General features: G+C 38.0%; 2 protein-coding genes across 3 annotated transcripts in view; both read left to right on the top strand.

Moving 5' to 3' along the window:
* slc22a5 (solute carrier family 22 member 5) overlaps positions 1 to 2703 on the top strand; it is a 10519-nt gene extending 7816 nt beyond the window's left edge. Inside the window, exons 8-10 of one of the 2 annotated variants that reach the window (XM_046039976.1) lie at positions 1316 to 1498; positions 1684 to 1738; positions 2235 to 2703. In XM_046039976.1, the coding sequence (XP_045895932.1) occupies positions 1316 to 1498; positions 1684 to 1738; positions 2235 to 2337 (341 nt within the window). In that variant the 3' untranslated portion in view covers positions 2338 to 2703. Of the gene's footprint in view, positions 1 to 1315; positions 1499 to 1602; positions 1739 to 2234 lie in introns of both variants that reach the window. The other variant, XM_046039975.1, reaches the window with a different exon arrangement.
* A 1426-nt stretch (positions 2704 to 4129) lies between these two features.
* Positions 4130 to 12659, top strand: LOC123963068 (solute carrier family 22 member 4-like). Its single transcript, XM_046039595.1, has 10 exons — positions 4130 to 4537; positions 6388 to 6491; positions 6601 to 6755; positions 6973 to 7144; positions 8663 to 8789; positions 9544 to 9644; positions 9871 to 10085; positions 10948 to 11130; positions 11622 to 11757; positions 12581 to 12659. The coding sequence occupies exons 1-10, from the start codon at positions 4130 to 4132 to the stop codon at positions 12657 to 12659; spliced, it is 1680 nt and encodes a 559-aa protein (XP_045895551.1).
* The last annotated feature ends 55 nt before the right edge of the window (positions 12660 to 12714 follow it).

Below are 12714 nucleotides of genomic sequence, written 5' to 3'. Positions count from 1 at the left end.
GACAGGCAAGTATATTTGTGTGTCATCAGCATAAATATGAAAAGAAATGCCATGTTTATGGATAATATGTCCAAGGGGAAGCAGATACAAGGAAAACAAAATGGGTCCTCACACCGACCCCTGAGGCACACCATATTTAACTGGACAGAACGTAGAGACGCAAAACTTCCTATTTGACAGGTAGGATGAAAACCATTCTAGGGCAGTACCAGAGATCCCCACCCAGTGCCTCAGTCTGTCTAACATGATGTTGTGATCAATGGTGTCAAAAGCAGCGCTAAGGTCCAGGAGTACCAGGACTGAGCACATGCCATCATCAGCAGACATTAAAAGGTCATTGGTGACTTTAAGCAGGGCAGTCTCAGTGCTGTGGTACTTCCTGAAACTAGATTGAAACATTTCAAATATTTTGTTATTTTCCAGTACAGTGAGCAGCTGTTTGGACACAATTCTTTCTAGAATCTTTGCAATAAAAGGCAGTTTTGAAATTGGTCTAAAATTATGTGGGAGGGAGGGATCTAAACCAGGTTTCTTTAAAAGTAGGTTCACGCAAGCCGTTTTAAAATAATCAGGGACACAACCAGTAGATAGGGAGCTGTTAAAAACAGAGATCAAATGGGGCCCAACAGAATCTATTACTTTCAGCTCAGACACGTCGATGGAATAAAACTGGTTAAAACTCTCTTGTTGCCGGTGAGGGACCTCTGAGTAAGAGGTTGTGGTGGTAATAGAGGCTCTGATTGACACCACCTTATTGGTAAAATAAGATATAAACAGGAGTCATCATTACTTCCAGCTGAGGCACAAGGAGGGGTTGGGTTTACCAGCTGATCCACAGTCTTAAACAGAAACCTGGGATTGTGTTTATGTGTAGTAATGAGTTCAGAAAAATAGTGTGTTCTCGCATCCTTAACCAAGTTATTGTAGTTAATTAATAAATCCTTCAGACTGAGGTAATGGAGTTGGAGACTGGATTTTTTCCATCTGCGCTCTGCTTTCCTGCATTCCCTTTTTAGGCTGCTAAATAACCTTTAGAGGAGCAGTAATATTTAGTGACAACAAGCAGATATGATTGAAGTGATCGACCAGATTGTTGGTGTTGGTATCAGACAGGTGTTGGCTTTGGCTCTGAAAGAATGTGCAACACTTTGTTCATTAAAGATGCGAGAACACACAGAGCTTGGTGAGGCGGCGTGAGTAACAGGCGAATCGCAGCTAAAAACAATACATCTGTGGTCAGATATGGTCATGTCCACTAATTCCACAGAGGAAATGCTGACACCATGGTCTTCTCTCTCCTCCTCCTCCTCCTCAGCCCTTCAGTATGTTGCTCTGGCACTGGAAATGACTGGGAAGTTTGGCTTCACCATGGCCTTCAGCATCGTCTACATCTACACCGCTGAGATTTACCCCACTGTACTCAGGAACGTTGGCATGGGAGTGTGCTCCTCTGCTGCACGCATTGGCAGTATCACAGCTCCTTATGTCATCTATTTAGGTATGTGGATGTTGCACTGATATACTGTATGTATCTAAAAGAACAGAAAAGTCTGCATCGGATAAAGTAGTGAATGTAGAATTTTGCTCTTTTGTTATTTACAGGTACTTATAATAAGGTTCTGCCTTATATTCTCATGGGAAGTCTCACAATTGCCTCCTCTGTGGTGAACTTATTCCTTCCAGAGACCCTCAATAGAGATCTTCCAGAAACAATGGAGCAGATGCAAGACTGTCAAGGGTATGTGTGCTTCACTCAGGTCACTTTAGTTCACATATTTTTCCGGTCACCTTTACAACATTGTTTTAGAATGCACTTGATTAGATAAGATAAATGCACTAACTCAATTGCATACTGTAGTAATAGCTTTGAAGTCACAGGGGTTTTAGTACTCATCCTTGAAAGAGCTTTTTTATGGGGAAAAATATCTTGCATCAGTCGGAAAGACCTGCATTCTATTGGTCAAGATTGGTTGACTTATTGATATGATGATGCATATCTTATTCAATTATGCTGGCTCTATAGTAGGCTATGGATAATAACAATTCATTATAATAACAGAGAATTGAAAAAGAAATATGCGCCTAGTTTTTACCAGTCAAAATAAAAACTTAAAGCGCAATGAAAGAAAAGATCGAGACGAATAAAAAATGTCAGTATATCATCCGGTATTTATGTATCTGTGGCAGCTGTATTGCTATTCTATTTTAACATTGTGTTTCTTTTGGCATTACAGGTGGTGCAATGTATCCAAAAAGAAGAAATCTGTTCAAAATGGAGGAGGGGGCAACCCATCCATACATGAGGTCAAATCTGATGTGCAAACCCTTACTCTTTAGTTTTTCTCAGCCCTGATTCACTGATTCACAAGACAGACAGAAAGAACAGTTCTCTTGCTTGAAAGTAATATGAAATCTGAAAATAAAATCCAAAACATGCACAGTGGGATGCAAAGGTCCACTATCAAGGTTTTTATTTTCTTTTTTTAAACTCTTATTTTTTTTACTCAGGTGATGCCTGCTACAGTAATTCAAGACTTTTTTTTAGGTCTTAAAAGTTTTGTATGAAATTGAAAAACATGTCTCATTGGTCTATAATTTTTGACACACAATTGTGTAATTCAAATCGGAAGATATAAACCCTTTTAATGTACAGTATGAGGTGTTTTTGTCTTTTAACAAAAAAACTTCCAGAAATAAAATGGTTCTGTGTAATCATTGTTGCTCTGAGTCAAAAGAAGCCACAGTAGGTTAGCTTAGCTTAGCATAAAGACTGGAAACAGCTCGCATGGATCTGTCCAAAGATAATAAAATCCCTCTACTGCTATATCTTGTTTGTTTAACATTTATATGCAGTACTTACAACACAATTTACCTACTGTAAACTGTGAGAAGTATACAAATGAATCCAAATCTAAAAACTCCAGCGTTGGCGACTGTCACAGGATCAACCATGTGGGAGAGACAACCCTAAACAATGATGAGATGTTACATCAGTTCCTCCAGAGGGCATGATGTGATTACATTACACCATTTTTTGGGGGGTTAAAAAGTTTTATATTGCAACAGACAAATCACGTGACTGAACATATATTTTGGTTTTTGATACACAGAAACTAGCCTCAAAGAGTGTACATACACACAGCTAAAATACAGAATAGTAAAAAAAATAATAATAATAATAGTATCCAGTTGTAGGCCTATGTCATATTCCTATGACATTGGCTATAAAATGCAACTACCAAACCAGATATTAACAGCAGTTAGAAAATTCACAAATGTTATTGTGTACAAAGTGAAGGTATCTGTATAATTTCTGATGTATTTCAGGCCTGCTTAATTGTTGTTTTTTTTTCAAAACAACTTAAGAACTGAATGAAACACCTCATGGGCTGCTGAACAGGACTTACAATTCCTGGTTTTATTAATGTTTTACCTCCACTTGAAAATAGCTAACTCCTTTTTTAAGTATTTCTCAAATGATGTTTCATGGGGTCATATACAAGCCACCTCTCTAACAAAATATTTTAGGGGAGACATGACTACAGATGTAGTTTTTACTATAGATGTTTGGCTTAACCTGCGAGTGGAGCAGGTCATGCGACAGCAAATTAACCTGCACTGACCACACTATGCTCTGCTGCTACAGTTACACAATTTAAAGTAATTTATACCATCAAAACTACTGTGTTTTCAAAAACAAGCATTTTAGGCAAATGTCCACATCTAGTAAAGAATAGATGTACACAAAATAAGAAGTTATTCTGATAGCAGCAGTAAAAGTGCCCTCAAATGCTCATATACTTTCTCTCTCTTTTTGCTGTTCTCATTTGCTGTTATTCAATCTAAATGTAATAATTATACTGTACATTATTTCACAGTTTGGTAAACACCCCCATTAAAATTTCGATAATTAATATTATTTTATGATTAACACTGTGTGTAACTGTTTAACTTCCTGGCACATTAAACCTTAACTCGGCTTTATGGCTCACATGACTTCCAATGCATGTCATAGAGCAGTAGAGCACACTCTCTCTCTTCTGCTATCAGTATTAGCGAAGTGTCTTCATTGTGTTTTGTGTCCTCCTTTTTTTTGAAATATCATATAATATAGGATTTTAGTGAGGCGATGGGCACCTCAAAAATTAGAGACTATGATAGCATCACATCTTTTCTTGGATCTTGGGGACCATTTCAGCTGAAGATTTTTTTAACACTGGCCATCAGCATCCTCCCGAATGGGTTTGTTGGCATCTATATAGTATTTGTGGGGGATACCCCACCTCACGAGTGCCATATCCCTGAAAACTACAACATCAGTGAGATGTGGAGAAATGAGACGATCCCGTTGGAAACAGTCGATGGCATTGCAAAGCGCAGCTCTTGCTCAAGGCTTAACCTGGAAATACTCAGGAACTACTCTCAAAATAAAATCATCCCAAATGTGGATGTGAATGTGAGTGAAATTCCTTTGGAGAGCTGCCTGGATGGGTGGACATACAGCAAAGAAATCTACCAGTCAACCATTGTCACTGAGGTGAGTGATAAGTCATTAGTTAACTTTCCATGGAACATGTTTTCAGTGTTTCCACAAAGAAATGGTATTAAGTAGCCTTGTTATGTCTCACAGTAATCATAATCATAATTTAATAAATTTGCAGTAAAGGTAAGAGTGAAAGGTGGTTTTAGAGTCCAAACTACATCAACACTAAGCAGGGTCAAAGGACAAACATATATTCATTAACTTAAAAGAGTTACCAGTAACACTGTGCACAAGAGCCTATTGAAATGTAAAGTGAGTAAAATTCAAGTCAAGGGATTCAATATTATGGTTGATCCAGCTGTTCCTAAGGTCAAAGTGTGTTTAGATGCCCCGTTTGGACAAAGTTATGGAACCTTTTGACAATCAGATTGTCAGTTTTGTTGTTTTTTGGTGCAGCTGAAGGGGGGGGGGGGGGGGGGGGGGGGGGCGGCTGTCAAGAGTAACATAGCTAGCTAGCCTGGCAGTATCAAAGTAAACAAGGGTCCTACAAATGCAAGGCTACATGCTTCTCAACAGGAAGGTTAAGCAAATTTCACCACACTAGCTAGTTCTTACCTAGAGATTAGTGTTTAACATTACTAAATATTTACACGCAGTAACTGCCAGGTTTTGACTGGACCAAACTAGGCTAGGAAGATTTTAAATTGCATTTCACAAAAATAATAATTTGCTTGTAAAAACTGACTGAATGGCCAAATAACATTGTCTAGGTTACCATCAGTTATTTACCTCCCTAATTCTAACTAAGAAAACAAACTTCACTTATTTTCTTAAGGACTGGCAGTTTAACGAATCATTTAGCCTCCTAAAAGAGTTATCACTAGCAGTTATGTTACAGCTGGTGACACTCTTTATATTTCTCAAGTTTTAATAGTGAAACACGATTTAGGAAATTAGTTTGAAGCACACTAATGGTAACTAAGAATTTAGAAAGGGCTTTATAGATTGACAAAAAGCTGGTGTAAACAAATTTGGATTTTTAACCTGAGGTCTGTGGACTAGCTACAAAGCAGGAGAAGTGTCACATTTGGTAATACATTATGACTTAGAAAAAACACCTCTGTGTTATTGTTTTGGAAATAGTGTGCTTGTTTATGATTTTTATTATTCATAATATTGCTGCCATTACTGCTACAAAATTGTTAATAAAATAGAGACTACAGCTGCTAATAGCTACTGTTACTAATTCTAGGAGTTTATAGTAGACCTATCTTCTGTGTGATTACTAGACTGCGGCTAAATACACTGCTGCTACACCTGACACCAAAGTGTTACCTGTGTGATTACTGTTATTGTTGCCACTATTACTAGCACTACCGATAAAATTGCTGCTACTGTTAATACGACTTAAAGGCACTATTAGTGACTACTGCTACTGTTAAATAATATTAATAAGGTATTTTACATTCAAAAAAACGTAACTTAATTAATTAGTCATTTAAAAGCTTAATAATTTTTGCCTTATGTTCAAGTGTTATGCAGTTATAAGAAGCAGACACTGTTAACACTGTGTGCAACCAATCAAAACCAGACATAAGACAGGAGATTTTGTTATGAGAAGAACCAAACTCAACCAAGTTAGAGTTTTGTATTTCATATAAAAACAGATTGTATTGTTGTAAGGCAGAGACAACTCAAAGACAACATAATGTGATGTGAGATTTTCATGTCAAGTCTCTTTCCATGCACACAAATAAAAAACCCTGTATTCACGAAGATGTGATTTTTAAAGTACCACACGCTTTATTATCAAAAAACAGAGATTCACATGTGACAGATGATACATATTTTTACAATGTCAGTACCTATAACTAAAACAGTGAGAAAATGTGTTGATTTTGCAGTGGGACTTGGTATGTGAGAATGCATATAAAACTCCGCTGACCACCTCTATCCATTACGTTGGTGTGCTAGTGGGAGCGTTTGTCTCAGGCCAGGTTTCAGACAGGTCCGTACTGTACACAACATGGTCTGAAATTTTTTGTAAATTTTTTTGGTGTGAGGGATACAGAAAAATTATGTAACCTTCTCAATGACAAACTGTATCTCTTACACAGGTATGGAAGGAGGCCAGCACTCTTTCTTATGATGGTTCTTCAGACTGTGGCAATCACAGCGCAGATATTCTCTCCAAGCTGGGAGGTCTTCACCCTCATTTACTTCTTTGCTGGGGCTGGGGGATTCTCCAACTATATCATTGCATTTGTGCTGGGTATGTTATCCAGTAAGGATTTCAAACATGCAGTATTTTATACTGCTTGATGTGTTTAGGTACTGTATGTCCTAAGGTCCTGTTTGACCTTGTTAATTTTAAAAAAACAGAAACATATATCTGCCCCAACAAATATTCTGTTTAAAAATTAATTAGTGGCCCAAGTGGAAAAAATATATAATTTGATACATTCTCCTTTAATTACTTACACCTACAGGTACAGAAATTCTAAGCCCAAAAGCCCGTGTGGTGTTCTGCTCCCTTGGGGTTTTCATGGCCTCAGCTTTGGGATACATGGCAATGCCAGCTGTGGCTTACCTCCTTCGTGAATGGCGGATGCTGCTGATTTCCATGGCTGCCTCTAGCTTGATCTACATCCCTATGTGGTGGTAAGAATATTCATATATTCTATTTCAGCTTGCGCTCTTACACAACAACCTTTACATTGCTTGGTACTGTCCGTCAGTAAATATATGTGTAACTCAGAGCAAAAGTTTCAGTGTAAATTCTCTCTTCACTTCGCTTCTCACACCTGACTGGAAATATAATATAAGACCAGTGAAGAATAATATACCTAATACAGATACCGTACTAAGATAAGATGCTCAGTTTCAGCAAACCAATCCCATTAGATTGTCAATCAGAAAAATAACATTGCTGGTAATCTGTGTGCTCCCATGAAATGGGTGGTGGTGGAAGGATGGTGATATAATGACTACTTGCGTTCTCAGTCAATGAAAGGACAAAAAGTTAACACATTTAACTCAAAAGGAAGATATTTTTACCACCTACTCCTGTCTTTCAACTGCAATCCATACTGCATGTTTGGTGGAGCAATCTATATTTTGGTAGCTTTGTGTAGGACTGTCTCATCCTAGGTGTGGGAGACTTCCCATAGAAAAGTTTAGCGAAGCAGCTGTAGCCTGCTCTTTCTCAGGGAAGTTAGACATGACCAGACATGCATTTTCCAAACCAACCAATTAATCAACATTATTGAAGCCTTCTCTCTTGTAAAACTAAAACATACTGTTTACTGTGTACTCATGCCACGTTCTGCTCGGAACTGGGAAATGTCCTAGTTGAAATGTCCGACTTTCATCCACAAAGCGTTCCAGATGCATGTTGGTGCCTGACACTGAAAGTGAACGAAATACATGACCGACCGTGATAAACTCTTTGTCAAGTGTACACCTAGTTGCACCCTCAGCACTGCCCTCAGTGTTAATTAATTTATGGCTGTTTTAATGAAAACAAGTGACTGAAGTAGTAATCCTCAAAAGTCAGTTAATGTTGTAGATTATACGTTTTTAACATTTTACTGAATAACTCTTGTGAAGAGAAGATGACTTTCAGAGATTCTTTACTGTAATCAGCTACCTAATAACATTGGCAAAACATTTCTACATCAATTTACATGCAGAACAGGATTTACTATATGATGAATCATTTTAATATAAAAACATGGAAATAAACTTTTATGTTACCTTTGAGTTTATGTTATGTGTGTGCTTCCATTGGAGCTGCCATTGTTGTGTGATGTCATTCAGCTGCTACTAGTGAAGTTGGGGTAGATATTTTTTCTCCGAGTTCACAAGTAGGAAACCCAACCCGGAAATTTCCAAGTTCCGAGTCACCAGGAATGCAGCATTACCTGTATTCCTCATGCAGTGGATGTGTGTGTCCTAAACCGGGCTAATACTTCGGAGCAGAGTTATAAAAAATAACATGGTGCTCAAAGCTAATAAGATAGCTTCTTCCATATTGTTTTCTGGTCTTTTATAGGTAAGGATTGTTGCAACAGTTTGTTGCTATAAATTCTGTTGAGACCAGTTCCCTTAGGGTTATGGTTAAGGACCACTGTCTGGTGTGGAGCACTGCAACCTTTAACCTGTGTTTCAATTCTCCAGGTTAGTCCCAGAGTCTCCTCGCTGGCTGTTCAATCGGGGAAGAGTGAGAGAGGCTGAGGCCATACTGAGAGACGCTGCCAAAAGAAATAACGTACAGGCTCCAGAGGCCATTTTTACCCAAGCTGAGGCAAGTTTACCAACGAGTTTTTATTTTTGATATGTGATAAATAAACAACACGTGCGTCAGAGGTTCTAAAAGGTTTAATAGTCTGAAATAAAACTAAACCTTCTGTCATTTATAGCCTGTTGTTAGGTGACTCATTATACTATATACGACCATATTTTCATGGCGACGCAACAACCAGTGCAAGCAGCGCTCCACTGTCTGTGTGGGGTTTTGGTGCTCATGTAGGAGGTACATTCAAATGAAGCAGCACAAAGCTAGTTGTTGGTATTTATGGTGGGTATTAGGTCTTAGACTTTGCACTGAGAAGAGATTTCTTACAATCATGTCAGTTTTTGCTTCAATGTGCTTCCAGTATGGTGATTTTATTTTACATGCAAACGAAATACTTGGAGAAAATGTGCAGCAATGATGATAATACTTTATAATAATACTTCAATACTCTATTTATTGAGTTATTGTCATCAGAGAGATGAGAGCAGTGGTGTGACCCTCTACTTTCTATTCCATTTCACCCAGTCCTTTTTGCACCTTCATGAACCAAAGTTGCGGGTTCCCACACAGTCCCATGACCTATCACTTTGCAATTGTTGTTGTGCTTACGCCCATAATGTGAAACGATCTCAATTGCTATATGAATAATCCATGTCTACAGTACCATGCTATACGTTTGTGTGAGGGCTCATTTTTCATTTACACAGATGCAGGCTTGGACCCTTGGGGTTTAATTGTTGCGACTGTATCTTGTTTTTCCCAGATTGAAGATGCACAGGCTAGCAAAGACAAGAATTACAACATTTCGGTTATCCTGAGCAGCTGCAATATGTTCTCCATTACAATACTGTGTTCGCTTCTGTGGTACGTCTATGATCTCCTCACAACATCAATCCTTTAAGCATCAAAACCAAAAGACAATAAAAATAATAATCACACTTTACACCTTCCTTCACTGCTCGTGCCCGAATTGGAATCAACATGTGCTGTGTAATTATTACAGTTGGACCTAAAATGATTTGGCTTTTGTTTTAGTTTTTGGTGTTACTCATCCTTTGTATTCAACTTGTTGTTTTGAATTTCTCTGCAGGATCATCATCACCATTAGTTACTATGCTTTAATCCTCAACACTTCAAACCTGCACGGCAACCCTTACATGAACTGCTTCTTGTCTGCTGTGACAGAAGTGCCAGCTTACATAATAGCCTTGTTACTGCTCCAGTACTGCTCCAGACACTTCTGCCAATCATCTACACTCTTCCTTGGAGGCGTTATGATCCTCTGTGTTCACCTCATTCCAATTGGTAACGCTCAAATCCTTTAGCTCCTGAAACATAAGTTTATTAAGGGACAGATAGCATGATGACAGATACCATCCACCCATCATGGTCTTTGTGACATTGCCATCCATAGTATGATCAGGTCTTTGTGACATTGCCATCCATAGTATCACCATATTAACATAGCTAAAAATATATCAGGTAAATTTGTACAGTTTCACATGGTAAGTAAAGAAAAACAAACTCTAATGTATACTTTATATATTTTGCATGTAGTTGTTATGTTTAGCCAAGCATCGACACAGGGAAACAAGGGATAGGACCCAGAATGCAGGCACCAAGACAGGACAGGTACTATTGAAAGTATTTATTGAAGCCACAGAGAAAACTTACAGGAATAGTGAAGAAGGCAGTCCAAATGCCATAAATTACCCACAGACCATACACAAAAGAAAGCATAAATCCAGAAGGCGGGTGAGGAACAAAGTACAAAATCCACAATAGTCCATAAACGGGAGACTTTAATATACAAAAGGGGTGTGACAAACGAGGCAAAGGTGAAAACATTCAGACAATCAACACAGCCAGGAAGCAAAGTTCAGACAGGACACAAGAGACAGAAAAGAACAAGACAGGGAGTGAAGACATTGAAACGAGAGGAGAAGAAAATAATACAGTAAAACCGAAGGTGGATAACAAATGACACAATGACTAAAAAACACAAAGAACAAGAAGAACACGGGGACAGGAAATAAGTATACATAAACACATAAGGAAGGAGTTAACAGAATAAAACATGAAATAACAAAACTGAAAACCAAAACCATTCCCATTTGACTTTTTTAGTGCTGGCTGTAATCAAAGTTATTATTTTTTATTTATTTAGATTTACCGGGTGTGTCTGTGTTTCTTGAGATGTTGGGGAAGTTCGGTATAACATCTTCATTTTGTGTGGTGTATGCCGTCACATCAGAGCTCTTCCCCACTGTTATCAGAAATACAGCAATGGGGTGTTGTTCCATGGCTGCTCGCATTGGAACCATCGTCTCCCCCTTTATCATTTTTCTCGGCAAGTATATGTACTTTTCTGTTTTGAGTATTTAACCAGCGACAGGGCATTTTCTCTGTAAAGAGTAGCTAATAGATTTAATTCTTTCTGCGGTGTAGAGCCGCAGTGATTAGTCAGTTAGCCGTGCGACAGAAAATAAACAGGTTTGTTTCAGTCATTCCATCAATGAATTAAGAAAATTATCAGCAGATTCATTGATAATGAAAATAGTCCTTAATTGTATCTCTACTGCTGTAAGAAGCTCCTGGGTAAGATGTCTTGTGTTGATGTTAAAATTTAGTTTCCTTGTAAATGTGTTGAGACTTGATGAGGGAAGAGTTTTTCAAAGCTACTTATTTCTGTCAACCATCGTTATACAGGAAGCATAGTAACTGAGGTTTTTTATCAAAGTTGCACCTACAGGAGAGGTATGAGTTTTTCTTTGGAACTATTTTATAATTTATGGTTTCTATCCCCGTGTCATGGTAAATTTTTTTTTCTTCTTTTTAAAGGACAATACTTCAAGGCACTCCCATACATACTGATGGGAGCTTTAGCCATTTCTGGTGGAGTCTTGTGTCTCCTGTTGCCAGAAACATATGGGAAGGCTTTGCCAGAGACCATACCACAAATGCAGCAAATATGCAGGTGAGTTTACACACTGGATATACTGCATGTTTACTGGGCACAGTATTTCAGTAAAATGTCAGTTCAGATAGTTTTAAAGATTGACACAGCTTGCTTTAATTTAAAAGGTTCAGTGTGTAAGTTTTAGTTGCATCTAGTAGTGAGGATTGCAATTTTCAACCAACGGCTCAGTCACCTCTCAGCCCTTCCTTTGCAAGTGCGTTGGAGAAGCTACAGTGGCCGATACGCTCTGTCGGCACTTGTGCTAAATAATACGTGTGGCACTCCTTTTTATCCAAATTTCACTTCTCTTCTTACTTCTAACAAACCAGACGATTACTACTACTAATTGTTCTTCTTTGTCTTCCTTCTTCGTACATGTTCAACGCAGTGACAAAACGTGTTCTGTAGAGTAGTTTGTTCCATTTGGGCTACTGTAGAAACACGGCGGCGCAACAGGGCTACTTTCATGTAAGGGGACCCGGTGTGTTCCAATTTAGATAGAAATGGCTCATTCTAAGGTAATAAAACAGTTGATACGGTTCAATATGTAAGGTCTTTATACACCACTGAAAACATTTCGGTCAATAGATGCTCATAAAAATTACACACTGGACCTTTAATAAACAGAGGACAGACAAAAACGGTATTGAAAGGGTATAATATTTACCTTTTTATAGTTTTTTAATGTTGTAGTGCCTCACTTGTGAGGTCCTGTTTCATATTAGTGCTTCATAAACTGATTATTTTGTTACTCTTACTCTTAAGAACAAACATTTGACCACTGACTCTTAATGCCACTGTTGTTACACTGTTGGTAAATGTCCTTTCAATGTTCAAACAGGAGAGGAGAAAAAAAAGAAAAGGAAGCTGAAAATGGAGAGAGCACAGCTGATAATCAAAATAAAGAATCCAAATTATAGTTAGTTTGTATTTTGTTTTGTTCTTTCTTTTGTGTCAAACGTTCTTTCATGAATT

This window comes from Micropterus dolomieu, linkage group LG23 (genome assembly GCF_021292245.1).
Source record: "Micropterus dolomieu isolate WLL.071019.BEF.003 ecotype Adirondacks linkage group LG23, ASM2129224v1, whole genome shotgun sequence".
Lineage (NCBI taxonomy): Eukaryota > Metazoa > Chordata > Actinopteri > Centrarchiformes > Centrarchidae > Micropterus > Micropterus dolomieu.
Note: the sequence above shows the minus strand (reverse complement) of the source record. Positions and strands in the feature narration are given on the sequence as shown.

Excerpts from the sequence above, each read along its gene's own strand:
- LOC123963068 (XM_046039595.1), top strand. The coding sequence starts at position 4,130 with ATGGGCACCTCAAAAATTAGAGACTATGATAGCATCACATCTTTTCTT. Across the intron at positions 6,756-6,972 it reads TATCATTGCATTTGTGCTGG|GTACAGAAATTCTAAGCCCA; the intron begins GTATGTTATCCA and ends TTACACCTACAG. Across the intron at positions 7,145-8,662 it reads ATCTACATCCCTATGTGGTG|GTTAGTCCCAGAGTCTCCTC; the intron begins GTAAGAATATTC and ends TCAATTCTCCAG.